The sequence below is a fragment of the Condylura cristata genome, unplaced genomic scaffold (genome assembly GCF_000260355.1).
Source record: "Condylura cristata isolate star-nosed mole 26May11 unplaced genomic scaffold, ConCri1.0 scaffold00009, whole genome shotgun sequence".
NCBI lineage: Eukaryota > Metazoa > Chordata > Mammalia > Eulipotyphla > Talpidae > Condylura > Condylura cristata.
Window position 1 is genome coordinate 48,889,635 of NW_004567110.1, and position 23,203 is coordinate 48,912,837.

At 37.4% G+C, this 23,203-nt stretch overlaps 1 protein-coding gene across 4 annotated transcripts in view; it reads right to left on the bottom strand.

Moving 5' to 3' along the window:
- Positions 1-385: 385 nt before the first annotated feature.
- Positions 386-23,203, bottom strand: part of TRIM55 (tripartite motif containing 55) — a 42,138-nt gene continuing 19,320 nt past the window's right edge. The window contains exons 6-11 of one of the 4 annotated variants that reach the window (XM_012722917.1): positions 22,957-22,979; positions 22,730-22,854; positions 21,251-21,480; positions 19,658-19,945; positions 18,047-18,134; positions 1,368-1,457 (exon numbers count right to left, since the gene is read on the bottom strand). In XM_012722917.1, coding sequence (XP_012578371.1) covers positions 1,447-1,457; positions 18,047-18,134; positions 19,658-19,945; positions 21,251-21,480; positions 22,730-22,854; positions 22,957-22,979 — 765 coding nt within the window. In that variant the 3' untranslated portion in view covers positions 1,368-1,446. Of the gene's footprint in view, positions 1,458-18,046; positions 18,135-19,657; positions 19,946-21,250; positions 21,481-22,729; positions 22,855-22,956; positions 22,980-23,203 lie in introns of all 4 variants that reach the window. The other 3 variants (XM_004679834.2, XM_012722918.1, XM_012722919.1) reach the window with 3 other exon arrangements.

Genomic DNA, 23,203 nt, shown 5'->3' on the forward strand with positions numbered 1-23,203 from the left:
GTACAGGCCAGAGGCTCAGGGGCGGTGAGAGGCTTCACCAAAGACAGAGTGGGGAGCAGAACAGGCAGATCTACGAAGTACACTGCTGAGGGAAGCAGCGGGCGGGCCAGGAGAGGTCTGGCTCGCCATATGGTCTCCTCCGGGGCAGGCGGCAGGCGGGAATCGAACTCATGCGGAAGTGGCTTCAGATTCTCAGTGCTGTGCTTTAACCCACTGCGCCACCAGGGAGGGCCCTCTTTTTTAAAATTTTAATTCTTAAGACTATAAATTATCTCTATTCACTTCTAAAAAAAAGACATGTAATTTGTTTTATAATGCGTTTGCCTTTGGTAGTTTAGTTAGAACTTAAACATTTCAATCAAATATTTAACTATTCTGGGACCCTTTAAATACACTTGACTAACTAAATAATAATATAATATGAAAATGCTGAATAAATTATTATAAGACTGAATTCTTAAAAACAGTCTTTATTTAAGAGTTCATATAGAAAAAAGTTATACTTATGTTCTGAAGAAGATATTTTGGTGGGACAAACCACTATTTAAATATGTATCTATATTAAATATGTGTGTGTGTGTGTGTGTGTGTGTGTATTTGAATACATGGAATTGTCCTTACCAAGTTGGTACCTCAGTATACACAATGAGAAAGTAGATAGTTCCTGTTGTATAATATTTTCAATGGAAGTGACAGATATTTGCATACTAAAACTAGGATTAGAAAAAATGGTAGAAAAATGTCCTAGACCTGCAGTTTTCTGGACTATAAAAATGTCACCAGAGTCAAACATTTCTAGTACACTTTCAGCAACATCTATTATTGAAAGGGAAAACCATTATGGAACATTTCATACCTTTGGTCAATGATTTACGTTTAATACCATATTAAGAAATTAGTCACTTCTGAATAAACACTGAATTTCACTGACTATCTACACTGCTAAGAAAGAAAATAAAAACTACTATGATAGAATAATAATAAAAACCTGCACCTATCTGAGATGATAGTGTAGAGCCCACTTTTTTTCAACACTTGCCACTTGTCGCTGACACACATACCACACCTACACACCCTACCTAATATTTTCCACATGATAAAAGATGTGATCAAGTTTCTTTGTTTCAATGCTCTTTGCAACTATTTCTCTAGCTATTATTTTCCCTCTATGTGTTAGATAAATCATCTGGAATTAGAAGTTTCTTTGTCTGCTTTGAATAAATCCTGTTCAGCGGTCCCTTTTATCATCTGTATCATGTTGATTTTATTTAGACTCCCTGCTGCCTGTGTACATTTCAATCAGGCAGACAGAGGGGCAACAGTTGGAATGAATATCATTCATTTGGGGAGTTCAACCAGGAAAAGGAGAAGACATGGCGAGCTGGCTCTGAATCATCTCCATTCCCACTCCCTGAAGCTGCAGCCTGTCCCTGGATGGAAGGGTCCTCAAATCCAATCTGCAACAGAAGAAAATAGATATCAGAAAAAGAACAGACTTTTTCTTTGTGGCTAGGCTCAGTCACTTTTCTACAGAGAAGAAAGGATAATAATAGTTATTATTCTATAGGACATAATTAATAGTAGGGCCAGAAAGCAAACTCAAGTTATCTTGCCTGTGGCTAAGAGCCATAATAGTAATTCATAATCATGATCCAAAATGGGGACTAGTAATGCATGTGGTGGAGGTTCTTGGGAAAGGGTCCTGGATATTCTAATTTTTTAAGTCTACTTGTACATGATTTACTAAGATGAAAATTTCATTGACAACATGAATTTGGGTTTAGAAAAGTCAAATTTGGATTTAGAAAAGCCTGCAGAATAAGCTCTTAATTTAAGTAACACTTCTCCATTCATGCTATATAATTTCTTTACCACTAGAATAAGAATTTCCATCAGGATATATATATATATATACACACATATATATTTGTGTGTGTGTGCATATATACACATACACCTATATGTGTATATACATACATACATACATATATATATATATATATATATATATATTTGCAAAACTGCTGACTTAATTTTGAGCAAATCATGACTGAGGCTTTTTCTCTAAGCAATGAGGTCTAATAAACATCAACACATCTCTCCAAAGAAATATCTATCCTTCACATGGCTATCACTGTAAATTATATTTATTAATAATTGACAGATATAAGTCAATTATTTGAATCAAGTAAATAATGTATCAATATATTTACTTATATCAAGTAAATATGAGTCAATTATTTGAATCAAGTAAATAACATAATCTTATAAGTAAAATTTATATTGTCTTGAATTAAAATATAATGTTTAATGGATTGAGGGAGAATCATAAAGAAGCCTTGCTGAAACGAACTGACATATAAACTCAGACTCCTTACATTTAAAGGACCATGATAAACACAGTTCTTCCTAGAACAACCAAGAGGAAATAACATATTCTGATGACTTTTCTGATAAAATCATCCCACCAGATTAGACTATTGTTGACTTCAAAGCAATGAGGTAGGCACATGCATTCAACTAAGAAGCCTCAGCTGATACTAAGAAGCTGCTATATGGAAGGACAATTCTAGTACAGGCAAAGCAGAACTTTGTTAAGTATGTTGTTTTGTTGCTGCTCAAAACACTGTTCCTCCAAAATGAGTGCCTGTCCTATGCCAAATTTTATCCTAAATATGTGGGAATTATGTTCCAAGTGCTCAAATACTTGTGGTTTTGAACTTATTCTGCCCTTTGCCATGTTGTTTCCTGATAAAAATCTAAAAAAGACCATGAAATCATATTTAATTACAGTAAAATAAAACTGAAATGTGATGTTTTCTATGAAGGAACAGTTGAAATATCATGTAGCAAAATTGTACCTTTTTGGAAAGATTTAGTTTTACTTATGCATACAAGAACAGTGTACAGGCCAGAGTTGCAGGGGTGAGAGTATTCACCAGAGACAAGACAGAAAGGGGAGCAGCAGGCAGGTCAGCAGAGATCTTCCACGCATGTGGGTCACCTCCCTGGCCAGGGATTGAAGTCGCACTGCGGTGGCTGCAGATAACTCCACAGTGCTCTGCTTTAACCTATAGCACCTTCAGGGAAGGCCCAAACTGAGCATTCTGTAAAGATTGCTATTAGATTCTATTGGTAATGGGTGAGCTACCCCAATGTTCTTGAAGATAAGATCGAAAAATATCCTGACAGAATTCTTTTTCTATCGGTACAAAACAAACTCTTTTCTTACCCACCATGATCATTTCACTCTCAAGAATCCTAAAACAAAAATCAAAAAACAAAAGCCAAGTTACCCTAGCTTATCTTTGATAGGTAAAAACTTTTTCTTTTTTTACAAAAATGAAGTAATGTTGGCTGATGTTGTTTTACTTTGGAAGTAGAGGGTCCCCTCCCTACTGGTTATGTTACTACAGTGCTACCACTACCAAAGCACCCACATTCTCACCTTCCTAGGCCACTGTGCTCCCTCCCCACTTTGTGCTCACCCTCTTCTTCTCCCCTTCTGAATGCCTCAGTTCTAGTCTCCTTTCAAGGGCTAACTTTTAAGCTTGGCTGTAAGAGTTTTTTTAAATCATTCTATAAGAGTGAATTCTTACTGGATGAACAAACCCTCAGGCTCTGTAGCTTGTTTTCCTCGAAGGTAATTTCTAATTTGGAAGAAATTTCCATGAAAGCTGTTCTGAAATAGCTAAAGGGTGAAACTAGTTGAGTAAGGTGTTTTCTGTAAAAAATACAATCTTTGTGACTCTGCTGGTATCTAACAAACCATTGGGGACTACATTTAGAACAAGTGTATATTATTGTGCTTTTCTGTACTTGAGATTAAAAATCTACTATTTAAAATGCTTCAGTTGTTAGGATTACACAGTCTTCAAAACTTGGTATTATATAGTTTGTTTGTTTCTTTACATAACCCTTTTTCTAGGCAACTATCAGAATTTCCTCCAAACAATCCTTCAGAGAAGAAAGGTCAGTTCCACTAGGTACAAAGAGCAGATATTGTCCTTTATATCTTTATGTAACATACACCATCTCCTTGATCATGTTTTTGCAAACTTTAGAAATCACCAATTATCTTAGCAAGGAAGTTCTGTGCAAAGAGGCTTAGCCTGGTTTTGAACCCAGACTGTTTATTAACTGACTTGGGTAAATCACATAACCTTTCTGAATAGTGGTTCTCTTTCTTGTCAAAAGGAGGTTGTTGTAAGGACTGACACTTTGTCCAGTACTTTATAATAACCTGTCTTCCTTCTTGCCTCTCTCCCTCCACCCTCCCTCCTTTCTTTCCTTTCTTCTATCTTATATTAGTGAAGATGTTTTTCTTAATGCAGAATCACATGAAAACTGTTATGAGGAACTACATACAATAGCAATGACCTTCAGATAGAAATATTGCATGTGCAGTGTTCATCTTCCCAGAACTGAGCTGCTGATTATCATGACCCTTTCCAGTATACCTCCTACTTCATTTGTGGTTCCTCACAAAGGAAGAATGAGTTAAAAAAAAAAAAGTTAGAAACCACCTTTCAATAAGCACAGCCCATTAAATCATAAGCAGATATTTTTCTTATAGCCTTCCCTAAATGGAACTGTATATATGCATTCTTTAAATAGTTTTCCAAATGCTGGCTGCCCTTAGAGAAGTGCTGAACAAAAGATAGAATAATAAGCACTGCCTTCTTGCATTTGCTTTTGAATTTATCTTATATTCCAGTTTAGTTGGTGGTATATTTAAAAAAATGTGAAAAAAAAGATTTTTTTTTTTTAACTTAAGCAGCAGACTTATTTCTCACAATTCTGCTGGCTAGGATGTCCATGAAAAAAAAATGGAAAGATTTTTAGTCTAATATTATTTCTAAACTTCATATATTTTCCTAAGGAGTTGAAATAATCTAACACTTAACATTGTGCTCTATCATGATAGGACTTAAAACAATTTGAGAAATAAAAGATTTTGTCATAAAACAAAGCTAGAAAGTGGAATAGAAAAATCTCCTCTTTGTCTTAACTGTGAGACCCAATTCAGTTAAGACCCACAAGGACCAAAGAATGATATACTTTTGCTTGGAGGAAGGACTTTTTCTCCAAGATGAATTTGACAATTTGGTATTCAAGCAACAGGCTCACTTGGGAACACCAAATCTTTTGTTTTGATTTCTGTCCGTTTGCTATAAATTTTTGCACAAAATTTCTTTTGCGAGGTGAGGAGAAATCAGATTATAAAACTCGATAGTGTTTCATTCTACATAAGAGAAAGGTGATATGTGGCCCTTCCACCCAAAGCTGTGTGAAGTGCAGACACATCCGTGACAGGTAACAGTATCCAGAATCATTTCTTGTTGGTGGGGGCTGAGAAGCATGCATTCTGCTCAAGGGTTATGGCCTTGGTTCTGGTTGCTCTCAGGACAGCTCCAATATGGACAGTCTTGGTTGACTTAAACTTTGAAGCTACATGGTATTTTGGAAAAAAAATATCTTGAATTAGCTGCACATATTAAAATATCAAGAGCAAGAATGTAAAAAATATTAACTTGTCCATTGTTGGTGACAATATAAAATGTGCAACTGATGAGGAGAACATGTGGAGATTCTTCAAAAAATTAAAGACAAGATGACCATATGATTCAGCAATTCAGCTCTTGGATATATATCAAAAGTATTGAGAGCAGAGATTCACAAAGGAAGTTGTACACCCATGTTGATGGCAGCACTGGCTGAATAACCAAGAAGCAGAAACAACCTGTGTGCCCAATAATGGGTGAATGGAGAAACAATATGTCGCATGTACATATAATAGAATATATTCAACCCAGGAAGAAAATTCTGAGACATGCTACAACCTTGGTGAATCTTGGGCTAGTTGGCATAGCTTGTCACTAAAAAACAAAGACTTGTAGACTTGTAGGAGGTATCTACAGTATTCAAATTCATAAGAACAGAAAATGGAATGGTAGTTTTCAGACACAGGGTGGGAGTAGGAGGAGAGGAGAATGGGAAGTGCAGGGTTTCAGTTTTACAAGGTGAAAAATTCTGGAGATCGCACAAAATAGTGAATACAGTTAATACTACTAAACTACTTAGAAATGGTTAGGATGGTAAATTTTATGTTAAAAATGTCATGTATTTTTTATACCGGATGATTTTGCTCATAGCAGGAGTATAATGGAGCAGACGAAAAAATAATAATAATGAACAACCATATACCAGAGACATATTGTGGGGGTGGAGTGGGGAATGGGATCAAAAACGGGGGTGGGATGGAGGGAAGTGCACAGGACTATGGTGATGGCACATGGGTAACTTGGTGATGGGAAACCCCTGGGGATTACCATTGAGATGAAAAAAAAATGTACAAAATGATGTAAAAATAAACTATTATATCATATTAAAAATACCATGTATTTTTTAACCACAATTAAAAATTTAATTAGCAGACTTCACACTAAAATCTGAATTTGCAGCTTCCTTTGACAAAGTAGACTTTAGCAACCCAGAGCCTGCAAGGAAAGTTGAGCTGTAAGGCTCCTTTTTCCTCATCTGCAGAAGAGTTCAGAGGCCCATGTGTCATTGTGCTTGTAGAACTGTTATGCTCACAATAAAGAAGCAGCAATGTTATCTTGTATTTATGTGTCCATCAACATTTTTCTTTTTACCTGGCCTGCCTTTTCATTAATGTTACATATCTAGTGTCTAAAGACAAATTTGTTACTATTAATAGAAAGTTAGCTTTTATAATAGGAATGTGTGCAATAAAAGAGTAAAACCCCAGTGAAGACTTTGGGTTGGATTTTTATGCTAAATGCATAAAAATGGATTTCTTCTAAAAGTCAACATGCTTCTGTGGCAAGATACTTGAACAATATAAAACTGCTTTCAATGTTCAGTTGAGGCCAGATGTTTCTCTGGATACTTGGTACACTGCTATGGGGGGGGGGGGGGGGGGAGGAGGGGAGGGGGGAAGGGAAATCTGGTGAACATGCTTTTGGTTTGGCTTGAGGAAATACCAGTAACCTCTTCTCCCCATCTTGCCCCACATGATTCACAGACTGAACAAAACCAAATGGATTCTTTTCTAATACTTACTCTGGCACAGGTCTTTGTAGACATGTTTGTGAGGAAAGTTATTTTTTCAGCTAGTCCAAAATAAAAGTCATTTTGATCAGTAACTAGTCCACCCAATCTGCAACTGTGCTTCCAGGTCCTACTTGAGGTTCCAGTCTCAATCCTTCCCCAAATTATCTTTCTCTGTGCCCATAATTCTAATCCATTAAAATTTACCAGTGTTGTGCTCCATTCCTTCGGTTTTATCCAAAGGATAGTGGTAGATTTGATTGGCTGAATCGCAACTAAGATATTAGTGGAGGATGACGGCTTAATGGACAGCCCTGACTGCTAACATTTTACCTAAAAATGTCCATGCCTTATCCTGAAGGACAATTCTATGGATATGTTAGCTACTGTGCCAGGCACTTTAGGGAATTTGGGGGGCAGTGAGAAAATTTGTATCCAGACCCCATGCTTGAGGCTGTATGTCCTTTCTATTGTAGTGAATCACAAATTTGCTCTGACAGAAGAATCTAATTGCCACTGCATGTTAACTGCCAGTCTTTCTAGACCAATTGAGACAAACTCTCGCTCATCTATAATAAAATCCATTTGCCTTAAAGGAATGTGGGTAGGAGGGGTAAGGCAAGACTTGAAGCTGCTGAGTGGGCAAACACCCAGCAGCTATCTTGCACCTGCTAGGCTGGGTCAGAGAATCAAAGCCAGATGATGGAAACAGGTGTGAGTAGGAATGCTGAGATCAGGTTTAGAATGTTTATTCAGAAAGACTAAATCCAAGATTGGCTTGTGCACCTACTTGGCATTCCTGAATGTCAGACTCTTGGGTGGCTTAAGCACTATGGATTCCAGACCAAAGGAGAGTAAGTGAAGAACCTGAGCCAATCATCAATGTCTGAAAAGTAATTGAGGCATGGTCTGTGACTCCCAGCAAGGGTCTAAGTCCCAGAAACTCTGTTGGGCAAATCTGTCTTCATGACATTTCTGTCACAGGGATGAGGCCATTCCTACTTGGGGCAGAGTACCAAGATATGTAGGGAATGAGGCACAGAACTGTGAAAACATGCCACATTCTCCATGAATGTTAGAGGAAGAGGAAAATAGTTGTCTCCCCCTCCATTCAAAAAAAGACCCCTATAAAGAATACTCCTTGGAATAATTTTTTCCCTGGGGAGTGTTACAGATGTGCACAGTGAGTGATTTTAAGAGATGGGTAAAGGGAGTTGATTCGGGGGTTCACTGCCATAAGCTACTTTCTTTGTGCTAAGGGATGTTCAGAAACCAGAATAATTTCTTCAGGCTTTTGAAAAAAGAATAAATTAGCTCACTTTTCCTTAATCTGTTTTTGGTTTGTCTCAGAAGTTGGTGACTAGATATTGATAGGGTCAAACTGGAGAGCAGAAAGGAGAAGCTAAAACAATGATATCAGTATCTGGCAAAAACAAAGCCAGCCTACTTCTCAGAGATGGACATGATGATTGTGTGCCCAGTATTTGTGTGTGCGTGTGTGTGTGTGTGTGTGTGTGTGTTCTCAGCCTTTCTGAAAGGAGAAATGAATTACAAAGAACTGCTAATTAGATCATTGATTCCTCGCTGACAGAAGCATCCTATCTTTGCCTTTTGTTAAGGAATAGGTCTAACAGATCCGCCTCAGGAGCCAGAGGAAGTCAATAGCATTGTTGTGCCTAGAAAACTTGTTGGACAAGAAAACTCAGGCTCAGGAAGGTGGAGGAACTTGCTCAAAGTAACTGTAAGAATAAAGTGCTGAAAGTGTGCTAAAGTGACCTTAAGTCCAAAGAGTGCTTTTGAAATTACGAGACTCAGGCAAGAGGGCTGACTCCACCACAGATAGACAGGAAGAGGTAAGTTGGTCAGTAGCAAGGGGTCCAACTAAAGGATTGGTGTGTTCTCATTTGCAATGGGCAGGCATGTCCCTGCATGGACTGGAGGGCTAGAAACAGCCTCTTTGAGCTCTGTCAGTTTATGCCAGTTTCTCATGAGTGGTGAGTCAAAGCAGGGAGGCCTGGATCTCTCTGTTTTTGCATTGGTCATATTAGCCAGGTAAAGTGGGGGTTCAATCACTTTTCCTTCATGGCATGGCCTGCACATACATGCTCTGTGGTGGAAGACAAGGACTCACTGGACACCAAGTTCCTAGATGCTCTGCGACCTCTGTGATCTCTATGATCTTACTACAACATGGAAAAACTTCATAACTCTTACATTACACGGTTACTGTGAAATTTCAGTGAAAGAATCTCTATGAAAGAATGTGTAATGATAGATTGATATATGTATATTACAGTCAGGGCCATGTAGTTTTTTAGATGCATTACATGATGGTGGGCTATTTCTTTGCTTTGTGGGTTGTAGTGGGGAAAAGGCACTTTAGGAAATCACTGAGGTACATAAAGACAGAAAAAAAAAATAGGATGTATATCAATACCAAGGGTCTTAGGGTAAATCACAATAATAGACAATTTAGTAACATAGGAAGCAAAGCTCAACTGGTTATGTCATAACTCTCCCAGAGAGCTTTCTCCAGTGCCTGCATTGCTGTTTTCATGGAATTGTGAGCCCAAGTTGCCAGGAGAAATGAATTCATTACACTGCTCACACATGATTTACACTAGATTTCCCTTTTTAAAATGCATATAGCCATTTTTGCTTCTATTAAAATGATATCTACCGAGGATGCTATTATATTCTAAGAATATAGCCTACAATTTTAATATAGATTTTCTGACCTTTTAGTAAAGCCTCCAAATTGATAATTATTGGGATATCACTTTCCTAGCAAGAAAAAGAATCCCCCCAAAAGAAAACTACTACTGTTGTAGAGTACAAATGAGAAAACATCAAAAATGCTAATGTAATGGTTTCATTAAAGCTTGTTTAAGAAAAACCTTGCTCTCCTACAATTTTTAAATTAAAAAATGGCCACATTTCATTATCATATAATTTTCAAAATTAAGTCCTGAAGAATGTTATGTTATATAGATCAGTTCTGAACACTGATCAGTTTTCCTATTTTTACCAACTTGAAATTCTAGCAGAGTCAGGGCTCCTGGCATATCAGTGATTTGTAAGCTTGAATTTCCTAATTTATAACACAAGAATCACTCGCAGTAGTGATTTCTATTTGAAAATAATTTGACACCCTGAATCCCTCAATTAAATTTAGAGAACATAGTTAAATTTTCATTCATTTTAGTTGGTTTTGGAAAATTAAATAAACCTTTCCAAGAACACAGGACTTGAAGTCACACTCATGGGAAATCATGTTCTTGGTCTGCTTTATTTAAAAAAAAAAAAAAGTGTTCTGTAATATCTTGTGAAATTAATCTCACAGAGAAAAGAAGCTTTTTATTTTTTGCTCTCTAGCCTCTAGGATCTCTCACTACTTAGTGTGTGATGGCAGTTATGAGTTGATATTTGCCCTTGAAATCAGAATGAATGGTTAGGTGTGAAAGGTCATTTGTATGAAAATAATTCCATCCTTTTCTCTGTGATACTTTATAGAAACGCAGGGATACTTGAGGCTGCTTCAAAACTTTGGTTTATTGTTCAGCTAGCTTTGGGAAAGCATAAGAAATTTGATATGTTCTTGGATCTGGGAGCACATGTATTGGTTTCTAAGAACCTAGGAAATAACTCCCGGGATTCCAGAAAAGATTTTGCTAGCTCTCATTTATCTCTTTAGCCACTTCAATCAAAGGTTTGACTTCCTTCCTTTCTCCCATTATTTCTATTTATTTATTTTTATTTTTAGTGAGGTAACATTGTTTGACATCTCAGAGACATAAGATCACACCTTCTCAAATATATGTCCTCATACCCTTTCATTATTTTATGAAATGTTTTTTGCTTTTCTCTGGAGACAACTTTTTAACCTCACATGACAACATGTACAGCCAAGGCTTGGTATTAAGAATTGGCCATGAACTTGTTTTCTTTAGTCAAAGTTTCCCCATCAGCCTTGACCTCTCTATATTGCTTATATGATTTTAGATTGTAAATTCAAAGTTGTGATTGTTCCTGAGGTTCTGTCTGTAAGCTTGTGATATCCTAGACAGGGAGGTTCTGGGATCACTTGGAATAGGAGAAGGGACCATCTGCATCTTCTTTTCAACAACTGACTTGAGAACCTTGTTCTTTTTCAGCAAGGTAATAAGACCAGAGCTGGAAGTCCTGCCCATTATAGGATGACCTCTGCTGTTCAGTAGGAAGTGACTAGACAGGATTGGAGTGTGTCATGAAAATGTACAGAATTACTGACTTAGAATAATTTATATCAAAACTAAAATTAGGGCCCCACATACCAGTGGCAACTAATAGGTTTAAAACTTAATCTAGTCACTTAAAAATACCAGACACCTCATTGATTTGCATACTTGGCTCTGTGTGTGGCTAGAAAAGAAAGGGGAACCAAACTTATTGGACTTAGACCATGAGGCCTTTCCCATAGCACTTGGAAAGCTTTAAAGGCTGTCAGCACCCTCCTCCTCCTCCAGGTTCTCTCTGTACCCACCTCGTCCCCTAACTTTTCAAAACTACCTTAAAGATACTATATGTGAAATAGGGCACTCTTTGCCCACTCAAAAGGGCAGGATCAAAAAAATAGGAAGAAAAATTTTTGGTTTAACAGTTATCTTGAGGTAAAATTAATTCAAGAAAATATAATAATGTTAAATGTGATTACATCTACACAAGGTTTCAAAATACATAAGGCAAAACTGATAGAATTGTAAATAGTCAAATTTACAATTACAGTCAGATATCTCAAAATTCCTCTCTCAGAAGTTAATAAAGCAAATAAGCAGAAAATCAGTAAGAATATAATGCATTTGAATAACATTAATCAACTGACCTAATTGGCATTTATAGAATACTCCACCTAGTAACAACAGAAAAAGCAATGTTTCCATTACACATGGAACATATCCCAAGTTAAAGCATAATGTGGCCATAAAAATCTTAATAAATTTGCAAGGATTAGAAGAGACATGTAAAGAATGATCTTTCATCTCAATAGACTCAAAGCAGAAATCAATATGAAAATTACCTGAAAAGTATCCAAATATCTGCAAATTAGGCACCATTCACCTAAACCACAAAGTAAACTCAAAAATAATTTAAATTAAATTAAAACAAAAATATAATACTTCAAATCTCATAGGATGTAGCTAAAGCAGTGAATAGAAGAAAAATTGTATCACTGAATGCTTACATTAGAAAATAAGAAATAGCTCAAATCAACAATCCCTGGTTTACCCTAAGAAACTAGAAAAAAAAAAGAAAATTAAACCAAAATAAGGATGAAAATAATAAAGAGCAGAAATGAACAAAATAGAAAATAGACAAAAATAGAGCAATAGAGAAAACAAATAAAACTAATGAAGTCAAGGTTTTACATTACCTAACTTAGAGACATCAATGAAAATCAAAACAGTGTGGTATTGACAAGATATACCATATATATAGATATATACAGATAGATAGATAGACAGACAAACATCTGATCATAAAGTCCAGGCATAGCTCATTGTCATCTGAATTTCTAGTCATCAAATTTCTAGTCATCAAGGTAATTCTCTGAGGTAAAGGTTAATCTTTTCAACAAATAGTATTGGAACAAGTGAATATCTACATGGGGAAAAAAATAAAATCTTATTCCTTACCTCACATATGCAAAAGTTAACTTAAAATGACCTTAGATATAATTTTAAGAGTTAAAACTATAAAATACTAGAAGAAAATGTGGGTTAAGCAAAGATGTCTTAAATTGGACATAAGAAAACAAATCATAAGGGAAAAATTGACAAATTGAACTTCTACAAAACTAAAAATGTTTGCTTTTCATAATACACAGTTAAAAAAATGAAAAACCAAACACATGGGCAAAATATTTGCAAAACCTGTCAGATAGGGATTTTTATCTAAAATACATGAAGATTCTCTAGGAAGATAAACAGCCTCACAAAAAGAAGTGAACAAAATGTGAACAAATATTTTATCAAAGAAAATATAACAATGATTGATAAACACTTAAAATATGCTAAGCATCATTAATCATCTGGAAAATATAAATTAAAACAACAAAAGAAACCATGTACATCCATTAAAAGGATTAAAATATTAAAAAATGATTTAATATCAAGGCCAGTTAGGAAGTGGAGTAATTAGAACACTCTAATATTTTTTGGTGGAAACATAAAAGGAATAGCCACTGTGGAAATCTTTGACAGTTTCTTATGAAGCTTATCATGAATTTATTATAAATTCTACACATAGGTATTTATACAAGGAAAATTAAGACAAACATTCACAAAAGATGTATATGTAAGTATTCACAGCAGTTTTATTTATAATAGCCATAATTGCTAACACAAGCATCCATTAAGTGATGAGTTGATAAATTGTGATACAGACATACTACTCAGGTATAAACAGATAGGGAGCTACTGATAGATACAACAAAATCTATGAATCAAGAATGCATTATGCTAAGTTAAAAAAGGCCAGCACAAAAATCTATATACTACATGTTTTCATTTAGGAGACCTTCTAAAATGTGTAAATGTCCAATGATAAGCAAACATCAACTGGGATAGAAGGAAAGAACTTTCCTGTTCTCATGCAAAGGTACATGAGAGAATTTTTTTGGAGGGATGGAAATGTTTTAAATCTTAATTGTAGTTGTGGCTATATAATGCTATATATTTGTCAAAACTTACTGAAATGACAAAACAGGTAAATTTAGAAAATAACAAATCTTTCATCTCTTCATAATTCTAGTATTTTGTGACTGCCTCTGATGTGTACATTCTAAGTCTCTGTTCTATTGGGCAACAAGATCTTTAGAAGGTCTGAGTACCTTTGAGAAGGACTTCAGAATTGAGCCAACATGGATTTTATGTAGTTTATTGCATTTAAAGTGACAGTGGCAGCTGTGTAAACATTCAGCTAACTGAGTGCCCAGGAGGAGATTTGAAAACAGTTGGGATGTGGATATTTATGTAAGAACTTCTTAGCAAGTCGTATTTTGAGAAATACAATAGATTGTCTATTTCACTGAAAATCTATTATTATCTATAATTATTAATTATTGATTTGTTAGGCCTCAGTCCATATCCCTCCCAATGAAAACATCCTGAAACAATTCACCTGGTTCTTTGTGCTAGATTTGTCACTCTATTTTTGTGTAAATATATGAATTTTTCATATTTGATTCATTTTATCAATAGGAAAACTGAGGCTCAAATAAATTAAGTATCCAGAGTTATATGTAGAAGTGACAGGACCAGAACAAAGTCCTTTCACTTAAGTACACTAATCTTTCTAGTGTTCCAAGCCTTAGCAGAACTTCTCAACTTGTCTGTTTTCAGATTTGAAGATTGGAATGTGAAAAGTAGGTAGTCTATTCTTAAAACAATAAATAGTTATCATTTGGTAAAGCTTTTAGGGACTTTTCAACTACAACTTCATGCTCTAATGAAGTCATTGAATTGTGGTTATTGATAGAGGCAGAAATTATAAATATTTTAACGTCAAAGTCTCTCCTCTACATTCAAAGCAATTGGTTCCCACTGGGCGGGAAATAATAAAAGTAAGGGAGAGGGGGTTCTCTGACCTTGAAGCAGCTGCCATGGTCCAGCTCAAGTATCAGCCAGAGCAGCTGCCACATTTGTCCACCAAACAGGGAGACATTTCTCTAGAAGTCCCCTGCTCCCTAAACAGTACCCATGAAATGGTTTGGACAAATTCTTCCACACAACATCACCAAGCTTCATTTGGAAAAGGGGGAAGGAAAAAGGAAAGGACTCTCATTATTGCTGTTTACACTGGAAAAACTGATTGCCACTCACATTCCCAATAAAATGCTAATTGTCCATGGGGGTGGGAATGGAGATGATTCATGTATAATTCATCCCAAAATATAATTTGCTTGCAAGTACTATAGGAAAAGGAAGGGATGGCTGGAAACCAATCGGACAGGGAAATGACACAGGAAGACTCCCCAGGAAATGAGGTTCGAGACAGCTTTCTAAGGGCTGCTCTTTGGGGTCCTTTTCTTTTTTTTCTTTTTTTTTTTTTAAGAATGCTGAATATTCTTTTTTAAAGATTTTTTTATTTATTCATACAGAACTCGGGTACAGGCCAGAGATGCGGAGGGTGAGAGGATTCACCAAGGACAGAGTGGGGAGCAGAACAGGCAGATCGATGAAGTACACTGCTGAGGGGAGCAGCGGGCAGGTCAGGAGAGGTCTGCCACGCCATGTGGTCACCTCCGGGGCAGGCGGGGATCGAACTCATGCAGAAGTGGCTTAAGCTTCTTAGTGCAGTGCTCTAACCCGCTGCACCACCAGGGAGGGCCGGGGGTCCTTTTCTTTATTATAACTCTATCGTCTGAGATTGACTAGGGTATAATGTAATTTTTCAAAATAAATTTAAAAATTGCCACATCAGGTTGACCAAATTTTGTTTCCACCAAACTCTTTTTGTATTAACAGAGTGTAGCGCAACATGGCCTAGCAAGGTGGAAACTTAGAGGGTGATTTTGTGCTAAAGACCAATGTATGCATAAGGATTTTGCTCAGTGTGATTTTTGACATTTTTCCCATCCTTTCTGGAAGGATAGAAGGACAGGACATGATAAGTTTCAAAGTGTATCCTACAGAATGAGTGGGAATCAGGTGGTGAAATTTGCTGTTAGGTCTGAGTTCAAATCTTATTGGGAAATTATTTTCTCTTTGACAGTGAGGTTGAGGATGCAGCAATGACACGCTAATCTAACAAAAAGCCAGACTCTCCATTCACCACTGGTGGAGAAGTGATGTCTGGTTTTTGCTATAGCCACTTATTAAAAAATAACCTGCCTATGTGACTAAATAAGCAGAGAAGACAAATGATAAACAGAGATTAGATAGCATGAAAAATCAGTCATTAAAAGAAAGGGCAGGCTTCACCATATGAATGGCTACAAGGAAAACACCTGGAAATAGAACATTTATCCTCTTGAAAGATTTGTGTTTCCACTGATGGGGGCTGTAGTGAGCTTACAGTTCAGCAAATAAGCCTCAGATGTTATGAGCTTCTAACGCAATCTCATTGCCTGACATGGGACCTCAGAGTAGGCAGAGGTGAAATACCAATGAAAAAGGAACTTTTGTGTTACATCCTAAATGTTCAGAGAAAGACTTAAGGATTAAGTATCAAATTCCAACAAGGCAACATTGGATTTGACACTTATTAGGTTAGTGCATGGGTTCTTAGATGATGAAGGGCTATCAGGCCTGTAAATAAATCACAGAGGCCAGGAATTTGATACTATGAGTAGGTCTCTATAGAGCTTTCCATGTCCCTTTTCAGGGATCAAATATTAGTACTCTGTCATGATAGATTTCTTTCTTATGTGAAAGGCCTTTTCTCAAACACTGAGCACTATACCAGCAAGGTTCTTTGCAATATCGAAGGTCCACTCATCTTACCTCACAACACCTGTTCCAACTTCACCTCACCAGGTTGCCAGATGAATGTGAGTGCACATTACATGGGCTCAGTAAATGACAGACAAGAAGCATGACTCCCCTGCAGCCTCAGAGAAGCAATACAAGGACATATGATGACAAAACCACAATCCTAAATTTTCCACATGTAAACTGAACTCTTCAGACAATTATTCAGATCCATAATTAGAATATTCCAGTAAAGCATGGAGTTTTCTTGCTTCTCATTGCCCCACTGAATTCATGGCCAGTATATCCTTCCACTGCTCTTCATCACAAATGATGGGAGTAGGTGTTATGCACCTGAGCAGACTATAAGGACTCTCAGAAACTCTAGTATACACAGGTTATAGGCTGACTACTAGACAGTGGGGGCAGGTCTCACTCCCCTAAAATTACAGACATGACAGGGACCCATGGAGATCCCACCACCATCACTGAAAATTAATGAAGCAGAAAGGACCTGTATGAGAGAAGCTTCAAGAAAAGTCATTGTCAATCCAGAGAAAAGTCAAGGAGCCAGGAATAGCTGAAGCCTTTCAGCACCAGTCATTCTGAATTGCTTCTGAGCTACAGGCATAGGGAGCTGGGTCTCAAGTCCAGCAGGGTCTTCTCAAAAGTACATGGGGCTTAAATTTTTAGAATACTATTAATTAAATTGATAACATTCAAAAAGTTATTAAAAGATTAAGATGTCAGTTCATTAGCAAAATTCATAACACTAAAATAGAAAAGGCTTGACTATGAGAAATGTGACTCAACAATAATACGCAGGGACTGTTTGTTGGCTTTCTAACTTTGCTTTGAAAAGCTGCTTAGCAGACTTTCCTAAGGCTGCTAGATGACCCCTGATCTTTCGACTCTTAATTCACTTAGAGTTCAATTGGCTGCAGCTACCCTGATGTTTCTGTCCACAGGAGAGACTGAGGGTCTTGAGAGTTAAAAAAGAGTGCACCAGCCTACCACTGCAGAAACCTCCTACAAAAGTATCCTCAGTTGGGATCATTGGATCACTCCCTAGGCAATTTTGGAGTGAGAGGATGAAATGCTGCTACTGAATCTATGGAAATCCTACATATTTCTGAGGCAGTCCTTTGCTGCTCCTCCCTATATAATAAGAGCAGGGAAATCGCACACTCCATGAATGCTTTACAAATTGGCCTGCCCTCATAACCATTATAATGGGTTTCCTCCAACTGGATTACTGAATAATTGCCCACTGAGTCACTGTTATGAATCAGGAGTCCCCTCCATGCAGGATTAGATAATTGAGCAAGTATCCTCAGGAAGGTGTCTTGAGGAGATTGCATTGTCAGGTGCATGAGGCCATGAGAATTGTCTAGTATCTTAGTTCATTTTAGATGGCTGAGCCTCAAGGCTGGGGAGAAATTCATCTCTGTGCCTAAAGAAGAGGAACATTATGGAAGAAGCTACATGAGATGTTAGTCAATGAAAAAGAAAATATTTCCTACCCATTAAGGTAAAAATCAAGCACTGAATCTGACGCCAGATGTAGTGAAGTATAAGAAAAGCCAAAAGCGCTAGGCAGATTGCTAACTCCTGTGAGAAAACAAGAAGAAAGCTTCACTGATGTTATCACAAATACTTTTTTCAACATCATTTCCAACATGACTGGATCTTTTACTTTGATTCAGAGCCCTATTACATGCTGCTCCTCATGAGGATATAACAGTAGTCTTTTTTAGAAAACAGCTACTCTGTGTTCAACTTCCCTCAGACATGTGGTTTTTCTAGAAATAATCTACTCCATTTTTATAACTTAAAGTCTACCTTCAAAAGTTTTCTCATGCCGAACATTTATTTTCAACTATATAGCACAAAGCCTATTACTTTAACTTTTCAAAAGCCATTTCCTTTTATTACTGCAAGAAATTGAAATTCACTTGAGTAATCATCTGATTACTGAAAAAAAAAAAAAGTTTGATGTTCATACACCTGATGACCCAGGAGTAGGGAACTGCAACATTTCTTTGACAGCTCCTTGTCTGTGCAACACTCACACACACACGGCATTTAGGAATGCTCATGGGTATGGAGTAACCATGAACGTTTTTCCTTGTGAAGATGTCATAGAAGATTTCTTCTATGGAATCTTCAAATCATGCAAATATCTGCCCAGTGTTAGGAAGAAGACATGGATTTCAAATGTTCATTACAAAAAAGGGGGTGGTAGTGGTGGAAAGTATTCAGTTTCCCCTTTAAAAAAAAAATGAGGTAACCTATGCCTTTCTGGGCTTTTCCCTAGGCACATGCTTAGGAAGCCCAGTTTAATGAAGCCCCAACTGCTTTTGCCTAGCTACAGCCAGCACATTCCCCAGATCCATGAATCAGAGGTTATTTTCCAGAGCAGACTTAAAATTCAGTTCAGATGTGCTCCTTGGGGGTTGCTGGGAATGACACAAAAGCAGGTGATTAGTCTTTGAAGCCCAAGGAGGAGCAAGGGCAAGTAGCCATTGCAAAGAACCAGAGACACAGCCAGTTACCACAGACAAAGCAGATTTCAACTGCATGCCTCAGGGCCAGGCTTGCTTGCACCCACTCCCCCAGAAGTCAGGTGTGAAGTCACCACACATGGGCAAACGTGAATTTAAATTTGGTTTCCAATTTTTCTTTTATATAAGGCTTAAACAACAAGCCAGGCAGAGGTGGGAAGGGATTTGAGTTGTTTCTGTGTTTTTCCCGAAGACATGTTTCCTCTCTGCCCAGGTGAGAGCCCTTTTTTTTTTTTTAGATTTATTAATTAATTTATGCATACAGAACTAGGATACAAACCAGAGGTGAAGGGCGATGAGAGGATTCACCAGAGTGGGGAGCAGAAAAGGCAGATTGACAAAGTACACTGCTGAGGGGAGCAGCGGGTGGGTCAGGAGAGGTCTGCCACGCCATGTGGATCACCTGAGTGGCCGGGATGGAACTTGCACTGAAGCAGCTGCGGCTAGCTTGCAGTGCTGTGTCCTAACCCGTTGCACCACCAGGGAGAGAGCCCTTCTTTCTTGCTGTGATTCCAACAGAACCCTAGACAGCATGGGGAAGCATCCAGGCACAAGAGCATCAACACTAACCTGAGAAGTAGCTGCAGGTGAACTAGTTTCCTTACCACTCACTGCTGCCCTCTCACTGGCTGAGGCTTCTGCCACTTCTGCCTTCTGCACATTCGACTCCTCAGCTTCTGTAGGCCCTATGTGCCCCAGACCTTGGCTCTCTGGGGTGGTAGGTGGGTTGGTAGTGGCTTTCCGAGTTTGGCCTTTATACCAACTAGGGTAAAATAAGGGATCCGCAGTGTCCGTTGCTGCAGGGACTGGAGTTTCAGACTCTGTGGTCTGCTGAGAGTCAGTGGGTACAACCTCCCCCTTAATCAGGACAAATAAATTTAAAGTAAAAAAAAAAAAAAGGGAAGAAGAAAAGCAATCGATTTTAGTTTCCTTCAGGTTTGAAAACTGTGAGATCTCTGTCTGCAGTGCTTAACTTAGGGTGCATTTAGTTCACCCCACCCTGGCCAAAGCTGCAGGAAGTGATACTGACCTAGCCCTCTCCCTCCTGGGCAGCTATATGTACCCTCCTTCTTTTCTGGGCTTGTCTTTCATTAATTGGTAGCCTGAGAAGACAGAGCAGAAGCCCACAATGAAAGTTGCTAATAAAAGATCAGCTATAGAAGGTCAAACTATTAGCCTGAATTAATTTTTGACATTATGTGTGGACCCCCTAAACTGTTTTTATGAAGCCTAAAATTGATCATATTCACCAAATCTACTCTCATTTAGTAACTGCATCTTTTTCAGTTTAAGAACAATTGATTATATACAGAATTTCAAGATCCTAGGAACTGCAAATAGCATTTTAATCTGGTTTCCTATGAAAAGAGAGCAAAGACTATAATTCCATAGTCTCCTCAGAGGAAGTCCCTCTCTGACTCTTGTTTCTATAAATCATTTCAGTCTACTCTCAAAGTAGGAGCAACACCAGGTCTTCTTTTGATGAGTTTATAATGCATATAAGATCAATAGGTTAGGACCTGTCTACGCTAGGTATCATGGAGTCAACACAAAGGCTTTAAAACTGGACTGTGACATCTTAGAACACAAGGTCAATCAATGAGGTACAGCATCTGGATGAACTAATTTCCTAGAAATTTTTGATACAATTCTGTCAACATCAAGTGACAGTCCCATGCTAGGCTTCAGTTGTTTTTCCAGTGAATGAAAGATATAATTATATTTCAGGATAAGTAAGAAGGACAAACTATTATCACTTCCCTATTTGCCTTTTATTAGCTACAGAAAATTCAAAATTCTTAAAGTATAGTCATTTTAATTTTTTACCCAATACCTAAAATTCATTTTCAGTGCATACCCAATCCATATACCAACTTCACACACACACACACACACACACACACACACACTTTCCCGACAAACATTTCTTCAGACTGCTGGGCAAATTATCTTAAACTAAGTCTTGCCAAATTATATAACAACAAACCTGTGAGTTACCAAGAAGACCTTTCTCCCTGATGCAGTATTGCTCTAAAATCTTTTGTCTTTTCCACATGCAAATGTCTGGCGTATAGCTGTCTTTTTCTTTAGGTAGAATAAATTGTTTAGGCTATTCAGCAAGAAGGCACATCTGCATTCTTAAAGAAACCCAAGGATGGTTACCTGTGTCACTGGGGCATCTGTAGCAGGAGGCTCTGGAGAGGAAACTGGATGTGCCTGAGTGGCAGCCTGGAGCTCCGAGGCCAGTTGAGAGGGCTCCAAACCTTCCTCTGCAGTTTCATCTTCTCCTGATGACTCTGTTCGAATATTTTCTACCTCTTCTATTTCTCTGACTTCTTCTATTTCTCCTCCTTCGTCTTCTTGTTCTCCTTCTTCTTCTTCATCTTCATCTTCTGGTAATGTGTTTTCAAAAATTATTATAATTACTATTGCAACCATAGAAACAATTAGTGCCCAATGCTTATAGCCCAGGGTCAAGTCAAGGCTAGAAAAATTCTCTCCAACAAACACTGGGCCAAAGTTGGTGATTTATGCTTCTGGTTAAATGTGGACAGCACAAGTGTGAAGATGGACACAATCAATACTATCCTCTGCTCCCTTTCCCAGTGCAAAGTGCACTCTCATCACCACTGGGCACCATCTGCCTCATCCCCCTACACATTTTAAAATGTGCTGTCACTTCTGCAAGCTTCTGGAGGGCAGGGATTGTCATTTAATTATCTCTGTCAAATTAAATGGAAACACTACTCTCTTTCCATCTCAGAAAAGATCCAAAACACTTGTCTTATTTTAATACATCTCCACTGATTTGTGAAAGCTCAATTTTGACTACCAATGCAATGCTTCTTTTTCTGACCCATTGATCTTAATATTTACGAAGGCATTTGTGGACAGACAATATTATATAATTAAAAAAAAAAACTCCATCCTGAAGATGTCCTTCTAAAATTACACATGTGGACACTGATGCAGCTTCCTGCCACTGCTAATGGCTTAGCTGAAGAGTCTTGTCATGTCAATCAGATGCATTATGGTGAATCAGGAGATCAATGTTTTGATTAGTTCCAAGGTTACTTTTCACTTTCCAATTATTTCATCAGGGTAAATGTCCAGGAGTGGGACTTCTGGCCTAAAGGGCAGGGGGATGTTTATAACTTATGGAATATATCTGGTCATATAGAACTGGCTTTATTTCCAATTTGCCCTCTAAAGTTTGATTGAGTGGATATCTATAATATTAGCCAAGTGTCTTCTATGTTTTATTTTTATCTCATCTTTAACCTTGCATCTGATGATACTTTACATCATTTGGCTAACACCTTGTGTAGGGTTGAAGTTGAGATAGCTCATCATTACCATCAGTTTTTTTTTTTGTTTGTTTGTTTTTTTTTTTACTTCTCAGAATCAGATGCTTCAAATGATAGCACTATAATAGCCACTATGATATAAAAAGCTAAATAAATCCAGCCAACAAACTTATGATTCTGTAATGAAATAGAGCTTCACATTGGATTATGTTCCTTGTAAAATTGTTGACATCCATTCTGGAGGTGATTCTGAATCCCCCTTTCCTCCCACTGAATCCTTCTGCAGCTTTCACACACCTGCAATTTTTGCCAAATGGTCACAAGATTAACAAACCTCTGTAAAAATCAATTTCACGTATTATTTTTTCTTCTCTATTGAGGTTGACTGTGAAGTGGTTCATGTTCTCATAACCATGTTCTATTTTCTCCATCTGAAATGCCTTTGATGCTTCAGAAATTCTGCAACAAAGACAAGTTGCCACTTTCTGTCACTGTTTAAAGTTTGATAACCTCAGATAAAAATGAAAAGTATGCAATTTTTATGAAATGAAAATTACTTACTTTTGTAACAGGGTTTTGGCATTCTGTGAAAGTAAACAAAAGATAGGCCTACTTAAATTCTTTTCATCAAAGACGGTATTGAGACTTAATTCTTTCCTCTGCTGACTCTGAAAATCTCATAGCTTAGTTTTTAAATGCCATAAATAACTGCTATTTTATACCAGAACTCTCTTGTATTTAACTGATGTCATAGTCCTTAAATATATGCTTATGGAATTGTTTAAACAGATGGAGATAAAAACTCATA